Source organism: Thrips palmi, unplaced genomic scaffold, assembly GCF_012932325.1.
Source record: "Thrips palmi isolate BJ-2018 unplaced genomic scaffold, TpBJ-2018v1 HiC_scaffold_10, whole genome shotgun sequence".
In the NCBI taxonomy this organism is placed as follows: Eukaryota; Metazoa; Arthropoda; class Insecta; order Thysanoptera; family Thripidae; genus Thrips; species Thrips palmi.
This window is the reverse complement of record NW_023144621.1, coordinates 2,208,101-2,230,588: the sequence shown is the minus strand read 5'-3', so window position 1 is coordinate 2,230,588 and position 22,488 is coordinate 2,208,101. Positions and strand designations below refer to the sequence as shown.

General features: G+C 44.1%; 4 protein-coding genes across 19 annotated transcripts in view; 1 reads left to right on the top strand and 3 right to left on the bottom strand.

The window, feature by feature from the left end:
• Positions 1-752, bottom strand: part of LOC117654264 — a 31,508-nt gene extending 30,756 nt beyond the window's left edge. The window contains exon 1 of the mRNA XM_034400697.1: positions 643-752. The gene's annotated coding sequence lies outside the window, so the exon portion shown is untranslated. The remainder of the gene's footprint in view (positions 1-642) is intronic.
• LOC117654295 (gastrula zinc finger protein XlCGF49.1-like) overlaps positions 1-22,488 on the bottom strand; it is a 346,548-nt gene that overhangs the window by 176,963 nt on the left and 147,097 nt on the right. The window lies entirely within an intron of this gene.
• Positions 101-3,090, top strand: LOC117654283. Its single transcript, XM_034400798.1, has 2 exons — positions 101-228; positions 1,853-3,090. The coding sequence occupies exons 1-2, from the start codon at positions 226-228 to the stop codon at positions 2,969-2,971; spliced, it is 1,122 nt and encodes a 373-aa protein (XP_034256689.1). The 5' UTR covers positions 101-225; the 3' UTR covers positions 2,972-3,090.
• On the bottom strand, positions 3,221-21,366 carry LOC117654288 (endothelial lipase-like). Its single transcript, XM_034400814.1, has 9 exons — positions 21,215-21,366; positions 20,232-20,295; positions 19,996-20,153; positions 18,190-18,308; positions 17,179-17,296; positions 15,861-16,049; positions 4,675-4,834; positions 3,699-3,877; positions 3,221-3,349 (listed from the first exon to the last, which is right to left on the bottom strand). The coding sequence occupies exons 1-8, from the start codon at positions 21,273-21,275 to the stop codon at positions 3,817-3,819; spliced, it is 930 nt and encodes a 309-aa protein (XP_034256705.1). The 5' UTR covers positions 21,276-21,366; the 3' UTR covers positions 3,221-3,349; positions 3,699-3,816.

The window sequence follows — 22,488 nt, the reverse complement described above, 5'->3', positions numbered from 1 at the left end:
TTTTCCACTTAATGCGCATATCAGCTTCTCACCTGAGAGAGGCTCTCCTTGAGCGCAGAGTTTCAAGAATCTAAACACTTCAACTAACAGTCTGGCGCGCGTGAGAGCTGTGATCAGGCTTCTGGCAGGAAATCGGTTGTCCACGACAAAAGGTGTTACGCCATACCGCGTCGATGTCTGTGGCAACAGGCCTCGCGATGCAGCGCCAGTTCTGGCAATCCAAGCATGGTGAGTGGACATTCAGGGATCCGTGACTTATCTCGGACGAGGGGGTAAACACTCCGGTGAACCTTGTACAGACTACTTCCTATTACGGGGTATGACACTTGTATTACGCATGTATTACGCCTCAATTTCATTGAAAAATGACATTTTTTGATACTTTTGGTCCCAAAATGTATTACTATTACGCGTGTTACTGCGTAATACCCGACTTTTGTGAACAGGGTATTACGCAAGTGTTTACCCCCTCGATCTCGGAGGGGCATCGTAACGTTATCGTAAGCGGTGAAGTTATAACCCGTAACCCGAGTACTTGCGAAAGCCCATCCCCTCAACCTTTAACAAATAAAGTCTTTGTCACGTTATGAAAACATGTAAGTAGAGGCAAACAAAAGTTGAGTTATAGATCCCTGGACATACCTTGGGTCTGCGAGGCTGGGTTGTCTTTGGCAGGCCCTTTGCCTACCATCGGATAAAGAAGCGCATTGTTCGTACGTCGAGAAAGCATTTGTTGCACGGAGTACGGAGACATACTGAATTTCACCCTCAGTCAAGTTCAACCAGTTATTCTTCCAAGTAATGGAGCACGGTTCTATTTTGGGTCAAAGCCGTGATTTGGTCCGGAAAAATTGGACTTCTGACCTGAATAGAGTATTCAATGCTCTTCCAGAACGGAAGTGATAGATGGGTTTTTGATGAGTTTTGATGAGAAATTTACGCGGCGAAGTTCGTCCGCCGTGTAGATTTCGCATATTAACTGCCATTTTTGACTGCTGTTGTCATTCTTGTCACTTCCGTTTTGGGAGGGCGTTGGAATACCCTATTCAGGTAGCGGAGTGGGGAGCGTCCTTGAGCTGGCAGAGAGCCGCCTGTAATTGATTTCATACCCATCTTGAAATCCATTATCAGGGCCGAAAATACGTCGAATTTTTGAAGAAAAGTATGGTCATATTTCCTTATCGTACAAAATTTTGGTAATGAAATTTGATTAATTTTTCGTTACCTCCTCATGCCTTCTCTACTCACTTCAACATTACAGAGAAATCTGTTAACATCTTGTGATTTATTCGTACCCAGAATTCAACATTTCTCGTAGGCTTCACTACAAACCTAACTGTCTCCTAAGTACACACTTACAAATGCATTCTTGTAAGTACACACTTACAAAATGCATGCTTGCAAGTACACACCTACAAACGCATGCTTGACGCCGTATAACTCCATGCGTCAAGCATGCGTTTGCAAGTGTGAACTTGCAAGCATGCATTTGTAAGTGTGTTCTTGGCAAAGCATGCGTTTTTAAGTGTGTACTTAGTAGACAGTTAGGTCTGCAGTGTTCTCGTCAGTCTTCTCTTGTTGGTCTGCAACGGGTATGCGTAGAATAATTGGAGTCGTAGGGAGAACACTGCAAGTCTACGGAAAATGTTGGGTTTGGGCCACAGAAAATCATGACTAAACTTAATAGATGTTTTTATAGTATTTTGCCGCAGTGCCTTACTGACTCTCGGCATATACCCTTTCCTAATTCGAGCTGCGTTGGGCAGTCTGAAAACATCTTACGTTTGTTGGGCAACACGAAGAGGAGAGGCTACTCTCCATGCTCATATCCTAATCCGATTTGTGCCCACAGCTGCTGGCCCTGCCGGACAACGCGTTGGTGCGCGTGTTGGCCCTCCTGCTGCCCAGAGAGTTCTTCAGCCTCCGCCTCCGATTGGTGTGTCGGCGGCTCCGGGACCTTTGCCTCCACCCAAACGTTTGGCGCTCCATTCGCCTCCGTGGCGGTCACAAAGGCCTTCTGAAAGCCACGCTGAGACTTGCCCCCTGCCTCCACAAAATCTATCTGCCCTCGTCGAATCTTCAGGCTGCGGCCTGTGCCATTTCCAACACTAAGTGCGTCGTCACTAAACTCGCGCTGGCCGTTCAAACTGAGTTCGAAGCTGCCTGGGCCACCGCCATGGTTCTGAAGTTCTCCACTCTGGCCGGCTTCAGGAAGATCTCCCCAGATCTGTTCCGTGGCGCCACCGATGCTTTGCCTCCCCTTCTGCGGATGGTTAACAGCGTTCAAGACCTGCGCGTGTTGCGTGTGTGGGGCTACTCAGACGCAGAGCTACCGCCATCTCTATGGTCAGATCTGGAGCCGAGACCTTCCCTAACTAAGCTTAAGTACGAATATGCCCCTTCTCCTTTCCTTTGTCTGTTACTGGAGACCCACGCGGCCACACTTGAAGAGGTCGTTCTGTTCGTGGATGAGCTCCCCACATCTCGCTTGGGAATGATGCCTAGGTTACGCTCCCTGACTTGTCGCCCATCCGGTGACCTGTCTCAGCTGAAAAAATTATCCAGCCTGGAAACACTTGAGCTCTATGGGTTTCCAGAGAAAAACATGTGTTTTCCTGGTGCGGAGGAGTTCCTCCTACAGGGCCCCAGCTTGCGATCTGTGTCATTCGACTCCGAATCGTACTGCCGGGTTCCCAGCTCTTCTCTCCTGAGGGCTTTGGCCAAATCGCCGTCCACCCCCGTTCTGGAAAGGCTGTCCTTACGATGCGTGGAGGACTTGCCTGTGGCCGCGGCACTTCAGCGGTTCTCATCCGCGAAAACTGTCACCACGATGGCACAGGTGATCCAGCGCAACAAACACCATTTTGTAACTCGGCTGCCTCGTTTTGAACCTCCGGCCGGCCATGGCGTTCGGACCCACCGTCATTACATCGGTCGCTGTGTGTCAATGAAGCGCCTCTTGCTCAAGTAGTCCGTCGCGCAGGAGATCGCCTGCCGGCTAGGCAACCCAACGTGCTCCTCCGAGTGGCAAGCACGATGAGTTGCCTATCCGCACGGCGCTCGCAGCCGGTGGCCGCAGAAGCACAGAGAAAGTCGCTCTACACTGCACGAATGAGCGAGAGCACATTTTGTAAAGAGATGTACTCCTGACTGTGAACTCTCTGAATATTACGCCACCATCAAATAAAGGATAACAGGATCATATTTAATTGTTCACACATGAATGTTCTCAACCATTTAATTATACCGAGTACATATAAGTCCGTTACGATGATACACTACAACTGTCAAACGATGAAACTCAAACTTTAGGAAATGAACAAATTCATGTAGGGGTACACTCTAAATGTAGAGTGCCCAGTAACTGGGCGCCTTTGTCGCCCGCCCCACTTTTTAGGGTGCCAAATGTCGCCCAGTTTCTGGGCACCTTTGTCGCCCAGTCTCGAGGTGGACAAACCATTAAGGAACCTGCCTCCACCCATGGACCAGCAGCGGTCCAAAGGTGTCCAGAATCTAGGCACCTCAGTCGCCCAGGAACTAGACACCTGAACATGTTCTACCCTGGGAGAGGGCCGGTTACTGTATGATTTGTCCACCCCGAGACTGGGCGACAAAGGTGCCCAGAAACTGGGCGACATTTGGCACCCTAAAAAGTGGGGCGGGCGACAAAGGCGCCCAGTTACTGGGCACCCTACATTTAGAGTGTAGCCGAGGGACACTTCATCACGCCTCGCGCAGGGGCTTTCGGCAGCGTCTTCGGATGGAGGTGGATCGATCGGGATTGATGCACTTCGCCGTAGTCCTTGCTCCGCTCGCTCAGTCACCCAGGCCGAACGGGCTTGCCCCGTTGGTCGTCAGGAAGTATGAGCCATGCTGACTGTGGGGGTGAGAAGTCACTAAAATTAGTTGCCATGAAGCACATTGTCATTGAAGTTGTGATACAGTAGAATGAAAGGCGATCGGAAAAGGCACCGCACATAACAGTTATGAACTCTAAAGGAAGTCAGTACTTAATTGCATCGTTTTTGCTGTTGTTGCAAGATATATGGTGACTGCACACAAGGAAATCTAAAATTTACCCGTTGCGATTCTCTCTCTCCCCCCCCCAAAAAAAGACTTCAATGAAGCCTTGTTAATAAAATTGTGTTTGATCCCTGCCTAGGGATAAAAAATAAAAATACATGGGGACACTCTGGGCTGTGAATAGAAGAACATGAGAGAAAGCCTTTAGGTCATTGGTGGAAACTGTAAATCGTAGATTGCAGTTATTTTGAACTGTGTGAATTTCTCCACACATTTTTTTTCGTGCCTCTGAATGCATAGCTCAATCATGCTCTTGTACATCATGCAAATTAGTATTTTTCTGGCGATCACAAGCAGAAGATCGAGTAAAAAACACTCAAAGCTACACTTTTCTGAGCGAAAATTTGCACGATGAATACCTACACATTCAGTGCATCCACTGAACGGCTAAATGCCTGAGGAATTTTCGTCCATAACTTTTGTCATATTTGTGCACATGCAAGCTATTTTAAAATTTGTACATACATTAGAAACAATTTTATAAATACTTAAGCGCAATATGGAAAAATTGTCCCTAGTTTAATTGTACCTGGCTTTGCACAAATATGGCATCAATAGTTACGGATAATAAAAGTAGAGTTCGGTGCTTGCCTGTAGCTGAGGTGTTCGCCCATGGTCGCCTCCACGCCACTGTCGGGGCAGCGCTGGTGCAGGGCAGCCCACTCGTCGTCGCACCGCCACCCCTTGAACGCGTCGGGGCTGTTGATGGACTCGGCGAACAGACGCACCGCGCGCTCGTGCGAACAAGACCCTGGAAACCGAAGAGAGGTGTTCACATCGTGGTACGTGCTCTAAAAAAAGGTCTACACTCTCAGAGCCATATTGACTTTTTGTTCATAGCAGCAGCAACATTTCCTAAGTAGCATATGAATTTTTTTACGCAACAATAATACTTAGAAATTTGTTCATATGCCACGAATAAAAAGTCCATGGTATATGTACAATTCCATAGACAATATTGTTAGTACATTACTAACAAATTTGTTGATAAAATTGTTGATAAATTTGTTGATAAATTTGTTGATAAAAATTTACCAGAATAACCACTGACAAAACTTTTGTCGTTACTAAACGACACTTTTAATGCTAATTTTTTCAGCGACAACATTTATTTTGGAACGGATAGCTTGTTGGACCACTTGTTAGTCAGCGACAAATATTGATCATGTACATAGAATTTTATTTGTATGTACTGACTTTATTTATTAGTTACTACTGACTCCGTTTCTTTCTTACTATTGACAAAATCTCTTAGTAGGCACTAACAAATTAGTCCCAGAAGGCCTCCATACTTCTTTTAAATAACTAGTGACAGATTTTTTAGTAAGGCTAACATACAAAATGTCAATACGTTACACATAGATTTTTATCAGTGAGATACCTAAAAAATTGTTCATAAATCACATAGAAATAATTTTTAAATAAAAGTACAGACAAAAATGTCAGTATGGCTCTGAGAGTGTATGGAGCATCGCTCAGTAACACGAAGAAAACTAAGGCACTGTACTGTACAACCTTACGAAGTATTTTGAGTACACATGATACGAACTAATTTTCTTTGTTGTACGAAGAAATAGTTCGTAAATTTTGGAAGCTTATGTACGGGTAATGTCCGATTTTTGGGTAATGTCGACATTACCCGGGTAATGTCCGGCGGATCGGAGACTAAGGGAAGGTGGGGCACAATGGGACACTTTTCTTTAAATTGACGTACCCAACTGAATATTTGACTTAGAATGCCCCAAACCGTCATCAACGATAGTAAATCACGTACTCTTTAAAGTGGTGGGATGTGTACTGTTGTTTTTTAAGGTTACTGTAAGGTGAAAAAACTATCTTCCAGAGTATAGGTGGCAGTGCTTTGGTTTTTGGTGATTTAGTTGCTTACTATGAAAAACTTTTACAGCCACAGACTGGACTCCCAACTCCCATTAGTTCCAAAGTTATGAGGGTTTTAGTGTTATTTTAGCCGTTTACTAAAAATTCTCCTTGCGATGAACCAAAAAGTTTACGGAGGTGTGATTTTTTATTTTAAGGCCCAATGGACATGCAAACAGACTAGCAAAGCCGGATTTCACAATATATGCATAGATAAGCTGTAATTTCTATTTGGAAAATGCGTTTTGAATTTTTTACTTAAATATGGTAAAATTTTGCTAATTTTTGGTGTTTTTTTGTGTTTTTTGAGAAAAATTCCTGTTTAATGTTGGAATTTTGGAAAGCCGGCTTTGCTACGAGATAGGCAAATCAATAAAGAACTTGTAAAACAAAAATCAAGTCTCGACAACTTTTGGTTCATCGCAAGGAGAATTTTTAGTTAACGACTAAATTTGTTACGTAAACTTCAATAACTCAGAAAATAATGGGAGTTGAGTGCCTCAACTTTGGGCTTAAGTTTATCTTATAGGAAGCAACCTGAAACCTAAATACAAACATGATGCCACAATTATTTTGAAAAATGATATTTCACATTTTTTCACTTTACAGTAACCTTAATGTCATCAGGTACATTTCTTCATTTTCCCAAAACATTGCACTTGTCCCATTGTGCCCCGGTCTGGGGCACAACGGGACACCCCCTGGGGTAGGATGGGACACTGCGTTTTTTCATCGAAAAGATAGGTTTTAAGAGCTCTAAACACCGACAGGTGCAAAGTCCAATGTTTATTGACTCTTAAGACAAACTTGTGGAAGTATTTTGAGTAGCACATATACGGAAAACGCATCATACCCGATGAGTGCTGTCAACATGGAAGAAGACCTTAAATTAAACCAAGATAAAACTGCCTTCACTTGCACATTTTGCTCTGAAGTAAAAACGCAACACGGAGACATATCAATAGTGAAGTACTCGATGTATTTTGAAAAAGTTTTGTTTACGAAGGGGTTGGGGCATAATAAGACAGTAAGTGGGCTGTCCCATTGAGCCCCAACCGGGTCTGTCCCATTGTGTACCGAACGACACATCCGACCAGCCGCGGTCTAGCAGCATGACCACTCATCCGACAGCGTTGGCGACACGGGTCACAGACGCGCAAAGGGTCAAGGGACAGGCCCCTGTTTCAAAATCTCATCTACCTTCATTATCTTCCGAGCTACAGGTAATAATAAATCGAGTGCTGGTGCTGGTTTTACCTTGATTTTAGTGTTTGTAAACTTCGTAGCTACCTGCCCTGGCGGGAGAAGGTCGATCGGGGTCAACTCCTTGTGTCAACTTATCTGCTACTCATAGGCTATCTCACCTCGTGATTGGGAGATCCCACGGCAACCGGAAGACGGCAAATTTGAAAGTGTCCCATTGTGCCCCGTGTCCCATTGTGCCCCACCTTCCCTTACCCAGAGGGCACTGGTTAATGTCCGTCCGTCGGACTCTACCCGGCGTGATTGGACATTACCCAAGGGTGACTGGGTAATGCCGGACCGTCACAGCAGTCTGACGTTACCCAAGCTCATGCCCTAGGGTAATGTCCGAAGTGGCCATTGTTGGCGGGAGGTGTTTGCGTGGCCTCGGCAACCGGGCAAACACTTGCACACATTGTCGTTGCACACTTGCAAAATGTCGTCCGACGAGCAATTTGAAGGTACAGCCGATGCAGCTGAGACGAATGAAGATGAAGGGAAGGCGCTAGAGAGGCAGAGGGCCAAGGCGCGCATGAAGGAGAAATTTGACAGTAAATTAGCAGCTCTCCTGGGCCTAAAACGGAAGGATAACACGGCCATACTTAACCAAGAGCGGTACGACCAGATTATAAGAGAGGTAAAGGCTGCCCAAGATAAGAAGAAGGGCATTACAGCGCTCGACCGTAGGCGGCTCAAGAAGTACGCCATCTTCGTGTCCGAAGGGAAGGAGAGGCTGGTCGAGCCATGCGACGACCCAAGCAAAATGAGGTACTATATACCAGTCGAGCAAATGTTTGATGCAATTTATGAGGCTCACATCGCTTCGGGTCACGGTGGAAAGCATCGCCTAGACCAGCAAGTGAAGAAAATGTAAGTTTATTCAGTGTAAGTGTCATTAACTAGCATCGTCCCAAGTCCAATTGTTGTGTCTTTTAAGGTACTGCAACGTGACTCAAGAGGCGCAGAAAACATTCCTGCCACTGTGCGAGGAGTGCATTCTGAAGCAGAGGGCACAGAAAAAGGGAATTGTCCTGACGCCAATACAGCCAACACACAGATGAACAGTCGCTGTCAGGTGGACCTGATTGACATGCAATCGAAACCGGACGGCGACTACCGGCACATAATGGTTTCCCAGGACCATTTGACAAAATTTTGTGTGTTAAGAGCCCTGAAAAAGAAGGAAGCGGCGGAAGTCGTTGAGCATGTTCTGGACATTTTTTGTCTTCTGGGGGCGCCGTTTATCCTCCAGTCCGATAACGGCCGTGAATTTGCCAATTCCCTTAAGGGAATTCACAATTGTGAATGGCCTCCGTGACCGGTGGCCAACTCTTAAGATAGTCCACGGGTCGCCACGCCACAGCCAGTCCCAGGGGTCGGTGGAGAGGGCTAATCAGGACGTGGAGAAGATGCTCAACACGCACCTGCGCACCACAGGCAAAACTGCATGGGCAAAGGAGCTCAGATTCGTGCAGCATACAAAGAACAATGCCCTGCATTCGGGGATTAAGATGTCCCCATACAAAGCCATGTTTGGCATGGACATGCGGGTCGGAATGCTGAGCTCCTACCCCAGGGACCTAGTGGAGGACTTACGCACCGAGGAAGATTTCCGCGCCATGCTGGAACAGTCCGAAGGAAGGCGTCCTGAGACCCCAGACTCATCCCCTGACTCCCCTGACCCCAACATACCCAGCCCTACACCGTTTGTAAGTTTAGCATTAGTCACACAGTCAAAACCTTATAATGAAAAAGTCAGCAACCCACCCTACCCGGGTAATGTGCGACGCGTCGGACTCTACCCACGGCCCGTGGATAATGTCGAATCCGCCGGACATTACCCGGGTAATGTCGACATTACCCAAAGTCGGACCTTACCCTTAACATATGCTCAAAATATTTCGTTACAACAAGCTGCTTTTCTCTGCAAAGCCCACAATAGTTTGTAAGGTTTCCTCAGTGTACAAAATGAAGCAAAATCAAAATTCATCGTAAGACTCCCTTGAGAAGCAAATCTGCAATGCCTTCGTATTCATCGCAGTTAGGAAGGAGATGCCTGGTAGACTTTTTGAGTGTGCAGTAGGAATTCAGAGATGCATTTTCAAACAAATACCCTGGAACAAATCAGTTGCGAAAAGAAGCCACACACAAATACGCGTCTGAAATTTTGCCAAGTGTACACTCCAAATCCAGTGGCAAGTTTCCTCGCCACTGGAGTGGCGTCTTTTCCAAAGCGCCAAAATTTGGCGTTGTCATCCCTGGTTTCCGGATTCCATGCCAAATTTTGGCGTTCCACAGAGAGCGCCAAAATTTGGCGTTCCATTCCCCAGAGCACCACAGACCAGAACGCCAAAAATTGGCGCTGCAAAAGAAATGCAATAATTTGGGTTGGAAAGCGATACCCATTCACAGAAAAATAAATGTGCATACAATAGTTTTCAGTGCTTAGGATCCCCAGTTCAAATCACAGCAATTATACTATGAAAAGTAGAACTGGACCAGTAAAATACAAGACCTGCATTTGTATTTTCAGGTTACGTGTCAATGCCGCTGACCAACTATTGAATCACTTCGGTTTGGCCAGCGATTCCTGAGACACTTGGAAAATGGTACTCACATCAACACAAAAAGCTGGATATCACTGAGTCACTCTCTCTTGATAAAGGGTTGACACAGCAAGGGGTCTCAGTCCATTCTCAAATCAGGAAGACTTGAGCTAGCCTCAGAGCCCTAGCCTGGCCCTGCCGCATCACACCACTCCCTCTTCAAAATCTTCCTCAGAACAACACTTGAATAGTTTTGAAATGGCCCGAGAGCACTCAGGCCTTTCGAAAGTACTGCGACACGATAAAACATGACTGACACACACTATCGTTGACCGTGGCTAGACGAAATGCACACAAAAGTAACAATTTGAATGTTTCGTTTGTCTAAGAGGAGTAGCCATGTTTACTGTTTTTGTTGTTTTGCTTTTGTTGATTGCTTATGCGCCCTAACCTGTTGAGTGCGAATAAAACGTGGAGGGCGAATAACATGTTATTCGCACGCATTATGTTATTCGCCCTCCACGTTTTATTCGCACTCAACAGGTTAGGGCGCATAAGCAATCAACAAAAGCAAAACAACAAAAATAGTAAACATGGCTACTCCTCTTAGACAAACGAAACATTCAAATTGTTACTTTTGTGTGCATTTCGTCTCGCCACGGTCAACGATAGTGTGTGTCAGTCATGTTTTATCGTGTCGCAGTACTTTCGAAAGGCCTGAGTGCTCTCGGGCCATTTCAAAACTATCCAAGTGTTGTTCTGAGGAAGATTTTGAAGAGGGAGTGGTGTGATGCGGCAGGGCCAGGCTAGGGCTCTGAGGCTAGCTCAAGTCTTCCTGATTTGAGAATGGACTGAGACCCCTTGCTGTGTCAACCCTTTATCAAGAGAGAGTGACTCAGTGATATCCAGCTTTTTGTGTTGATGTGAGTACCATATTCCTAGTGTCTCAGGAATCGCTGGCCAAACCGAAGTGATTCAATAGTTGGTCAGCGGCATTGACACGTAACCTGAAAATACAAATGCAGGTCTTGTATTTTACTGGTCCAGTTCTACTTTTCATAGTATAATTGCTGTGATTTGAACTGGGGATCCTAAGCACTGAAAACTATTGTATGCACATTGATTTTTCTGTGAATGGGTATCGCTTTCCAACCCAAATTATTGCATTTCTTTTGCAGCGCCAATTTTTGGCGTTCTGGTCTGTGGTGCTCTGGGGAATGGAACGCCAAATTTTGGCGCTCTCTGTGGAACGCCAAAATTTGGCATGGAATCCGGAAACCAGGGATGACAACGCCAAATTTTGGCGCTTTGGAAAAGACGCCACTCCAGTGGCGAGGAAACTAGCCACTGGATTTGGAGTGTAGCCCGATCCGCAGGCCGCCCGATTCGGTGACGAGCTATCTGGAGGCTAAAGCGGCTTGCATCCACCGCGAGCCAATCAACGGACGTGACGTCACACTCAACCGACTACACCAGGTCCGGTATTTCATTCAGTCGGACCAAGCCAGACTGATACTGCAGAAAACTGCAGTTTAACACCCCCCAAAAAAGCTAAGCCACATCGACTACTCAACCTATTATAGTGTGAATTCGACTAAAGCTTAGTGAAGAATTCATAATTTCGGCCAACATGATACTACTACTAAGGAGAACGACCAAGTCAGACTTCGGCTTAAAGAGTGAACTGAAGGGAAAGTACAGCGAAGTCTATTCTCAAAAAAAATACGATTTCAAGAAATCCTAGGAGTCACGAAGTCAATATGGTTATTGTGTAGGAGTGTGGAGAGAGGAAAAAAGTTGTGTAAAAGGGATAGGGGGTGGTTTGGGTACGAATGGCAGTGGTACCAATGTGGTCGATGTGCCACCCGTCAAAATTTAAACTTGGCAACAAGAAGAAATCAAAATGCCGTAAAATTCGAAAAATTCCAATGTTAATGTATTCCACAGTGGAACATCTTTGAAGTCAATCATTATTAAAATGTTCGTGGGGGAAAGGAGGCAGTAAATTAATTTTCGCGGGTTGGCAACAATCTTCTCGGCAACTGCGCCCTTGCGAAAATAGCGAAGCCGAAAACACGAGTAGTCGCGCATTAAAACTGCCCCGCCATTGTTGCTGACGTTGAATTGTTTGGCTTGTTTCAAAAGGCGGTTCTCTAGTCATGTTTTCTTCAATTCTGTGTAATAGTTCTCATTCACAACGTAACAACACCAAGACGGTTGGTTTGACAAACTTTATAAACTCAGGAGGGATGGTTTCGAATCGCTGGTGAGTCCTGTTCGAGGAACATGAGCACTGAAAGTCGCGAGGTGGAGCGATGTGGTCATCGTGCTAACTGAATGAAAAGAAACATCAAACAAAAACTAGAGCTAAGACAGAGCTAAGAAATATAATTTTGTTTTATTGATTCAGTAAAGAGTTGATAAATGAAAAAATTGTTCTAGTTTTTCAATATTTTTAAATCTTTTCTTCAACATGTGTCCTCAAAATATATTCAGATATAATGTCATAATTTAAACAGATTAATTTTGTGGTAGAAAATACACATTGAAAATGAAACAAACACAAAACTCACAATGAGTGTAGGTTTCCATGTTGATGACTGTGTAATGTTCCGCGCATGAGCAAAGACATTCCCACTAAAAATTTTCAACAGGCACACTGCAAATCCAAGTGTAGGACAGGTCGACACTTCAAAGCGTAGACCAGTTTGTCCTACGCTTGCAAGTGTCGACCAGTTTTGTCCGACGCTTTGAAGTGTCGACCACACAGTATCCGACGCTTTGAAGTGTCGACCACACAGTATCCGACGCTTTGAAGTGTCGACCACACAGTGTCCGACGCCTGCAAGTGTCGACCACAGAATGTCCGACGGCTGAAGTGTGGGGTCACAATAGGAAACTCAGTGTAATTTTCCGTAGGACAAACAGTGTCCTACACATGCAGGCGTCGGACACAGAGTGGTCGACACTTCAAAGCGTCGGACACAACTGGTCGACACTTGCAAGCGTAGGACAAACTGGTCTACGCTTTAAAGTGCCGACCTGTCCTACACTTGGATTTGCAGTGCAGTGCCAATGAAAAGACTGCGTCCAAAAAACCCTCTTGTGCTATTGTTACATCTGTTCTATCACGGTCGCGGAAAGTGTTTTATTCGAACGTCCTTTTTCAAAGAAGCGACCGTTTTTGGGGTAACCTGTACACAAGCGAAAAGGAGCCATGCTATTGGTTGGGTTTGGCTCGGCTCCCCCCTCTCTCTTCCCTTTTCGTTGACGAGTCGAGCTTTGCTATGGAAACAGTGATTTTGACGGCAATTTTCTCAAAATTTATCGCTAAGATTTCAACCATATTCCAGAATTGAAATCACGTCTCAGAATTGATCCAGGAAGCGGAAGAAGGGGATAACTCAATTTTGGCCATTTTTCAGGAGAAACAAAAAACTGTTAGCAGGGAAAAGTAAAACAAAACAAATGAATGTTGCAAATGTTAATAATTTAAAAAAGCATGAGTAAAATTTTGGAAAAACATAAAAAGTGTAAGGTCACTCCGTAGAGGATTTCTGCGACTTATCGCTTTCCGTTGAAATGGAAAACAGAGTCAGCTCACCTTATATTTCCTAAACAGAGAGGAATTTGGAGACAAGTCAAGTGGAACAATAGTCTGCATAAAGTGTATGTTACTCTGGTGTATTTTTTGGACTTAGCTCTTTTTTCCAAATTAAAATTTTAAAAATTTAAAGGGGGGGGTTAAGTTGAGTTGATTCTTTTTACACTAGATTCATAAAAACACAAGTTGAGTTATATCCTTTTGCCAATTTGTCAAACGGACTCATGTAGACTAAGGTTGAGTTATCTCCATTTTCCAATGAAATTTAGACTGTAAAAGGGGTTAAGTTGAGTTATACCCTTTTTCCAAGTGGATTTTCTCCTAAACTGCTTGGAATTCAGTCAAATAATTTGGTGTAATGATGTAAACCATTCTAAGGCACAATAATAAAATAAAAACTCAATTTGGGGATAAGTCAAGTTATTCCCTTCTTCCGCTTCCTGGATCAATTCTACCAGTCTGCAAAATCTCATCAAAATCGTACAGAAAGGTTTCGACTTGCATAAGGGGCCACGCGATCAAATCCCAGCGAGGCTGAATCCTGGGGGATACTATAAGGCTACTTCGCGCCTAAAAATCAGGATGTATGATTTCCTGAGAGTTTCTCCTGATTTAGGAAAGCTATAGAATATTCCAACTTTCTTTGAAGTGAAACCTGTGTGAAAGTGATTTCAGTTTTGCTATCAAACAGCGATGATTCCATCAAGGTCACGCAGCTATAGCTTACTATATATAGTAAGTATACTATGTAACATATACAAAGTATATATACTTTGCAGCTTCACTGTATACAAATTTCTCTCCCAATCGGGCTCCTCTAATTAGATATATTTCTATACACACCGTCCATTCCCCTCCTCGGCCACTCCAGACAGTCCGGGGCGTCACGAGTCCGGGGCGTCACGAGTCCCGTGCGTCGCGACTAGGCCGGTGGTTCGGACGTTAGCACGTGGTGGCTCTGTCTGCCTTTCCGAAACTATCATACACAATCGCGGAAACCGCGGTCCCCCTGAAGACTACACTCATGGGGCGTCACGTGGTGAGGGAGAGAGGGGGAGAGAGGGGGGGGGAGAGAGAGAGAGAGTCTCCGAACGCATCCGCTGCCCGCGCGAAACGACTGTCGGCTGCGGTCACCGACATCGGAGATGTGCATCTGCTGGCCGGTCATTCACAGACCAGTATTATTCTGCACTGTAAAAAATTTGTTCGTAAATTTACAAACAAATCAGGGGTAATTTCGTTGCACGAATTATTTGTAAATATACAACGTTTTTATGTTTTTATCGATTTATGAATTATTCTTTACGCAGTAGTTCGTAAAATCACAAACTTTTTACAAGTTCCAATTTACGTGGACCGCTTTTGTTCAACATTGTCACGCTGATTAAATGAAGATAAACTTGTTTCAGCGGATTTGTTTTGTTCTATGAAACATCTTGTAGTTCTATGAAACATCTTGTAAAATGACGAAGGCATCACCCTATTTCGTAATTTTACAAGCGATTTGTGCAACGAAATTACCCATGGATTTGTTGTAATTTTAGGAAACATTTCATATTTCTGTGACCTCACTGTAGTATTATCGTCACTTTTGAGATGTATTTAGTTCGTACAATTTCATAAAGCGGTGTTCACAAACAAATTTCATAAAATTAAGAAGATTTCTGTGATGAATAATCCATAAATCGGCCTTTACAAACAAATTTAATAAAATAACGAAATGTTATTGTTACTTTACAAGGAATTTGTAAAATAAAATTTCGTAAATTCACAATAATTTTTTACAGTGTGAGAACGTGACGTCACATTCGTTTGAATGTCCGCCGAGGGGCCTACGCACGTTCGACTGTCACCTCAGTCTCAAAGTGAATCGACTAGAACCAGATTGGATACGCTGGCTTACAAAACGTCAAACGAGCCAGCTCGATAAAGGGTGCACTTTCATTACCCTTCCCCAACTGACTCCGACTTACTACCAGCATAGCAGCTTAGCAAAATAATTGACCGCATTCTACTGGGTAATTTAGAATCAGAGTGAGATCAACGCACTAAATGCTTTATGGACTTTATGTCCATAACTATGGCCGTTTCTGTGCATACGGAAGTTACATGAACAGACTTGTACATAAATTAGGTACAATTTTTTAAGTACTTGGGCACGATATGGAAATATTGTCACAAGTAACAAATTTGCACATGTGCAATGTATGTATACATTCTGTACGTACAAAAACGGCCCTAGTTCTGAACAGTAAAAGCACGCAAACATTTAGTGCGCAGTCTCTTCGCACTGTAAAAAAATTCCGTACTTTTTGTACGGAAATGGTACAGAAAAATATAGTACGGAGGTACGGAGAAAAGTACGGAACGTTCCGCACTTGCTCATGGGTACGGAAAAGGGGTACGGAACGTTCCGTAGTTGGCAAGTACGGACGGTCCAGGCAAATTAATGACCAGACATGTTCCGTACTTTTTCCGTACTTTTTTCTCACAGTGGCGCCACGTACCGATGAACTCCCGGTCGCAGCCCGGCTGCTTCTTGCCGCCGTTGGCGTAGAAGTCGAGGTGGCCGACGGCGGCCTGCTCGCCCAGGGTGCCGGCGTTGGTGTGCACCACGTCCACCAGGTCCGCGTCGTCGTCCGACAGACGGCCGTCCTTCACCTTCATGTTGATGAACGGGCGGGATGGGTCAAGGCCTGCCGGGAACACCATGGAAATCACGATAATTACTTGAAACAAAACAAAACAAAAGAACACGGCACAACAGATGGAAAATTAGGAGTGTTTGATCGGAAATGGCCTCACGTGATGCCTTAATATTTTTACGGATAGAGATTCCTTGATGAATTAATTTTGCTTCGTATGTTTACACGCTGAATGCACTGGTAGAACTCAAGCGCAGTTTTACGCCTTTCTTCAAGCGTAGTAGAACTACGCTCGGCTTCAAGCATAGTTCTCCATTTTGCTCCTCTCCCGCCTATCTAAATGCATGGGAGAATTTCTTCTCTACGCTTGACGTCAAGCGTAAAGTCTTCAAGCGTAGTTGTATGCTTGAATCAAGCATACAACTACGCTTCAGTTTTACCGGTGTGTTTATCTACTTTTATCGTCCATAACTACTGCCGTGCATACGGAAGCTATGCACTATTTTAACCACAAATTGGGGATAATATTTTCGGATTACACTCTCATTCCAGGAACGTGACATCTCGTTGACGTGAATGTGACAAAATGTCACGTTCCTTCGAGCCATTGAGTCACATTCTTTGGGATGTGACTCAGCCACAAATTAGCTTATTTACAGTCAAATGAATGTGACACAGTGCTCGAAGGAACGTGGCGTTTCGTCACATTCATTTCAACGAGATGTCATCGTGCATGTCACGTTCCTGGAATGAGTCTAATTCACAATGCGCAAGTATTTATAAAATTGTACCTAATTTTTGAACAAATTTGTACATAACTTTAACATGCACGGATAATTTAATATGGCAACAGTTATGGTCAAAAAGTCCATAGGCATTTGGCGTGTGCGCCAAAGTCACTGTAACACAACTTAAGCTTCCATTGTAAAGACATTTATTGCCTCATTTTGGCCGTCGTGGTTTCGAAAGCGACCCATCCAAGGGGAAATGACTCCAGTCAAATTTGTACACCGAAATTCATCAAACATCTCAAATTCATCGAAATTCGACTGAAATTAATCGAAATTCGACTGAAATTAATCGAAATGCGACTGAAAATAATCGAAATTCGACTGAAATTCATCGGATTTGTACACCGAAATTCACAGTGATTTCTCCTTGGACCCATCATTAGACTGACCTGTGATACGCGCGGCGCGGCCCGTGGAGATGCTCTCTCCAGTGACTCCCGCGATGTGCGAGGACTCGCTCATGCCGACGATGTGCAGCCAATCCAGTCGCAGCAGGTCCTCTCGAACCTGCGGACGAAATGGAGAACTTGAGTCGAGTCGTTGTCTTCAGACGCATATCCACGAGCCGAAACGAGCACGGTGCATTCGTCTGCACCCGTGATTGGTCCACGGTAAAAACGGTTCCTCACAGTAAATGTCTTACGGTGAAAGGATGCACCAACATAAAATGGTGGAGATTTTCTCCATAATACCAACGAAATTCGTCAAAATCTCTAAAAGGTACAGTGAATTCTCCATGGTATGTTACGAAGTCAGCTGCACCACCATAATATGGAACATTTTCACCATAATATGGAGAATCTTCACTGTAGAACATTTAGAGTGCTGGATTCGCAGGAACTCCCTGGCAATCACCCATTTCTCTACCATAGGCTTCCTTCCTGTGAAAACCAGGTACCGTTTTTACCGTGTCATGTCATGATGTTTACTTTGGAGCGCCGTGAACGTAATTTAATTACTCGGTGCGTCAGGGGCGGATCCTAAGAATCCGGAAATGGGCTTAGCGTTGATGATGATGCAACTGCAGTGAAAAATCTTTCAGTGCAGTCAGTTCACGATAGGGGAGAAAGTTGCGTTACATGGCGACGTTCATTGCGAATAAACTAATCATGATGAGTCATGGTCTGAAATCACATAACTCACGGCGAAAACGATTCCTGGTTTTCCCCGGTAATCTACATCGCCTATATCTTTACCATGGTGAAGACAGGCAATTTCTAGGCTGTTCCTGAGAAAACCCATGATGGGGATTGCAGTTTGCTATCACACGAAAAGGTGATAGTCGCTGTTTGTTTCGCTAAATTTATTGCGATTGTGAAATCAATTTCGAAAACGATCGAAGTTTTTTGTTTTTCAGAACCTATCCTTATTGATGTAAGGTGATTAGAAAAAGCTGTCACCATGAAGTCCAGGAGCTGGGCTGCGCGCTTCCCTATTGCCTGGACATTGCCGATAGGCAAGTAGCTCAGGTCGCTCCAGTCGACTACGATCACGTTGGGCTCATCCGAGACGAAATAGGCTTAAAGGACAAAAGGATAAAATGTCGTTTTAATATCAGAACATTTATGATTTAAAGTAGTACATCAGCTAGGGTTTCCCGCCAAAAAATTTCAAAATTAAAATTTGTCGTAATGCTTTGCGGTTTGCATCAAGTTACAGATAAAGCTCCAAACTCTATTTTGAGTTATATGTGTTACTGTTGGAAGTAGGAGGTAGGTTGCACCTAGTTGAAACCGGTTGTAAGTAGGTTGAACCAAACCAATCTGGTTACAAGTGGAGCCACCTACTTGTAACGAGGAGTCGGCCGGCTACAACTAGGTTGAACCATTGCATTTATTTTATTTTCACTTGTAACCAATGAGAGTTGGTTGGAAGTGTTCTTAGTGAGTAAGGGCAGGGGTTGGGAGGGAACAACAATAACAACACTAACAATGGACTGCGCGCCTCGGACCGCGCCACGGAAACGTCAGTTTCGGCCACTTTCGGCACGGGCGGGAGCGAAATTCAAAAATTCAAAATGACCCCAGGAATGTCCTTTGTGTCGTTCTGGAAGCCACCGAGGATGGCTTCTATCGCGTTGGAAACAAGGACGGTGTGCTAGAGACAATGCTGGCAAGGAACATGTTTACTGTCACCAAGGAAGCCTTCCTGACGGTAGACGACGTGCCGAAGGACAGCATCTTGAAGCTCCGCCGCCTCGCAACTCTGCAAAGCAAGACGGGGGGGCAAGGGTTCACGAGATGCAACTGCAGCCAACGGTGCACCACTCAACGCTGCGGTTGCAGGCGTGCCGGCCTCCTTTGCAACAGCAAGTGCCACAGCAGTCTGCCATGCAGCAACAAGGGAGACGCTGCCCCACCGACTCCGAAGTCAAGAAAAACTCCGGCCAGCCACCCCAAAAAAAGAGTTGCAAAGAAAAAAAATTGCAAAAAAGATTTGTTTGTGAGAAATAAATAAATTTTATCCACCCACATCTAACCAACAAAAATCTTGCTTCAACACTTCTAACCACTGACATGTGGTTACAACTACTTCTAACTCACAATATCTGGTTACAAGTAGGTGGCTCCACTTGTAACCAGATTGGTTTGGTTCAACCTACTTACAACCGGTTTCAACTAGGTGCAACCTACCTCCTACTTCCAACAGTAACATATGCAATTTTGATGTTAACCTACAGGGTTTTGACCAATTCAACTTTAAAAACGGCCAAAGTCGCGTTTTGACCCAAAAGAGGGCATTTTTTGGACATTCTTTGTTCTGTAGTTCTCACCTTTGGACAGGAACCCCCGTTTTTCTGGAAGGATTTTGATTCTATGTAGTGTTTTTTTTATCTAACTATAGTTTTTCATTGCCTTCTTATTACTCCTTATGTGCCAAAAATAACGTTAGCATGTTTTTTTAGACCCATTCCCCATAAGACCCATGTTAAAAATCCGAACTTTGACTGCATTTATCTCAGAAACGAGTTCAGGAAGGAGCATTTTGTTTGATAACACTGACTTCAGCGCATGATTTTCTATCGATATGGATCAAATGGGGAACTTTTTGAATACTTTTTTGCAACTGATGTACTACTTTCAAACAAGGGTTCTTATTTAGATACTAAGAACCCTTGCTATTTACTGCAAAATTAGGAGTCACACAAACTAACAACGTTCTAAATGGCATAGTTTTTTTTTATGTCAAAGTTGTGAGGTTCTTACCATTTTTAAGAAGTTGTATGATTGGGTTATTGACTGCACTGGACCATCCAGGGATGATCACTTTAGTCTGATTGGTTGGTCGGAAGCCAGATGCCAAGATGTCCTGCACGTTGAATTCATTTCCAATTTGGTATCCCTTATCCAGATGTGCGTTGCCCCTTCAGAGAAAGTATCAATGGTTAGTACAGAATAGAAGTAACCGCTGAAAAAATTCGTGGCGTTCCTTTGTCACTTACTTGTTGAAAAAGTAAAATCGGATATGGTCTTTGCGAAAGCTGCTCAGCCGTGGGACTTCATTGTCTGTAATATAATTTATGTTGAGGAGTTGGGGTGAAGAAGAGAAACTGAAGCAGGATGCAACTACTCAACGGGTATGACGTCACGTGATCACACTGAATCAGAGTGTGGTGGAGCCTAGCCACCGGGCAGAGGAGAAACTCTGAAACTCTATGTGTCTTGCGACGAAATTTATCATAATACAGTGGAAATTTGTTTTACACATTTTTCTTGGAATCTCACGATGAAAATCGAAACCAGATTCAGGACATGGAGAAATTTTGGTTCACATTGGGCTCGCGCCAAGTTCAAGAGTTAAATCTCATTGGACGACATTAAAAGTGTACTAGCTAACTCCTTGATTAATGTTCCAACGAAGAGATAAGATCATCTTGGCGCAGTTAGAGATTAACGTTGAATGACAGTTGTGACGCACTTACGTAGGAAATAAAGGTACTATTGTCATCCACTTTCAGCCAATTTACAGACTTCGGGATTATTTTTCCAGAAGGTAATCTGTGCAAACATAATGAGAACTGTTTCTTTCTGAAAGAACTGCTTATTTTTTCTCAATACGAGCTTTATTAACAATCCATCTTGTTTATATTTAATCAACATAAACGAAAATTCCTTTCGTAAAATGCCAACTTTGAACTTTTATTTGACGATCACGTCTTTGATGAAACATGGGTCTGAAACAGGCTGAGAGTGCAAAGTGCCTAAAAACTAAAAGCGATACGTTGCAGACTCGAAGTACTTGGTTACATAACATATTGAGACTCATTGAGACCATATATGGTCGCGCATACGGTTTTGAACTACAACAAAATGTTGATTCGAAATAAAGATACCTGATAAAACAAGAACTTGAGAAAAAACCTGTGAAAATTGAAAATTAAGTTTGGCCATGGATAAATAAGTTCACGACGGCGCAGCAGGATACCTGCGAAAATGTGGATAGAAGCCGCGATCAGAAGAGTCACCAGTAGCAGTGAGCGCGCCATGGTCTCAGCACGCCAAATGCGCTACTGGGCAAACCCAACGGTCGTCCTGAGTACTCTCCTCGAGCGTGTCTTTCGGTATCATGTCAGCAAAGAGGCATGTTTCTATCTTGCGATCTCTTGTCTTGCAGATAATATTCCTCGGGCGAAGCAAATGCACACCAAGGTTTAAGTTATGGGTTCCTTTCCATAAAACGAGGATGGAAATGAGAACACTCTTATTGTAGGGACGTGACGTCACGTTCAAATGAATGTGACAAAATGTCGCGTTCCTTTGAGTATTGTTTCATTCGTTTGGATGTGAATCAAAAGGAGTTTCGCCCGTATGGGTCCGGAGGTGCATTCCGAGGTGGTAACGATAGACAATTTTGTTTATGCAAACGGGGCATTTTAAAGGTCTCTCCCCTACATGGGTCTGAACGGTCTGAACGTGAACTTTAAGGTCACTGCATCGGTGGACTTTCTTATTGCACACAGTGCACTCAAAAGGCTTCTCCATTGCAAGTGTCTGAACGTTAGCTCTTAGGGAACTCCGAGAAGAATGTGCAGTCACAAGGATCCTCTCCTGTAAGAGGATGCACGTGCTTTCTCGGAGTGCCTATTTTGCAGGAAGTTTTCGTGCAGACACTCTCAGCACCTTATTGAGTTTTGGATCATTTTGTCAGTACTTATGCAAGTAATTTGTGAAATCATAGTGAGCAATTTTTCCTTTCTTTAAAGAACTACTTAGGAAATATTAAAGAGGGGACTGAGAACTTTGTTTTGTACATAATTTTACAAAGGAAATTAGTCATATTTACTTAGAAAATACTAAGCATTATTGCTGTTTACGTAATAAACGTTACGCTCAGTAACGTGCTGAGAGTGGACGGCACACTCTAAAGGCCCTGCCTTGTGCGGGTCAGAAGGGGAGTTCGGCGACTGCAGTAATCACTGAACTTACAAACGGTGCACTTGCACTCACCGATAGCCTGAATGAATCTTCCAAATGACTCACCGCAATTTGCGAAAGTCTCAGCAGAAACCATCAGCCCTGTTCTCGTAGTGTTCCGAAATTCTGAAATTGCAACGCAATTTTACCAAGAAATAGAAGATTTTCACTTCCCAGCGGTCCCTGCAGCGTTCCCCAGAGTGCCTCCAGCTCTCAAATCGATATTTTGGGTCTCCAGAACACTCGTGCAAAGCGCCAGACCGGGGTCAAAGAGAGCAAGGTTAA

What these genes read in the sequence shown, in the direction of transcription:
- LOC117654288 (XM_034400814.1), bottom strand. Translation starts at nt 21,275, where the DNA reads ATGGCGCGCTCACTGCTACTGGTGACTCTTCTGATCGCGGCTTCTATC. An exon ending in CATACAACTTCTTAAAAATG is followed by an intron (nt 18,309 to 19,995) that starts GTAAGAACCTCA and finishes TTGTCCTTTAAG; the next exon opens with CCTATTTCGTCTCGGATGAG. An exon ending in CCGCGCCGCGCGTATCACAG is followed by an intron (nt 16,050 to 17,178) that starts GTCAGTCTAATG and finishes TGTTCCCGGCAG; the next exon opens with GCCTTGACCCATCCCGCCCG.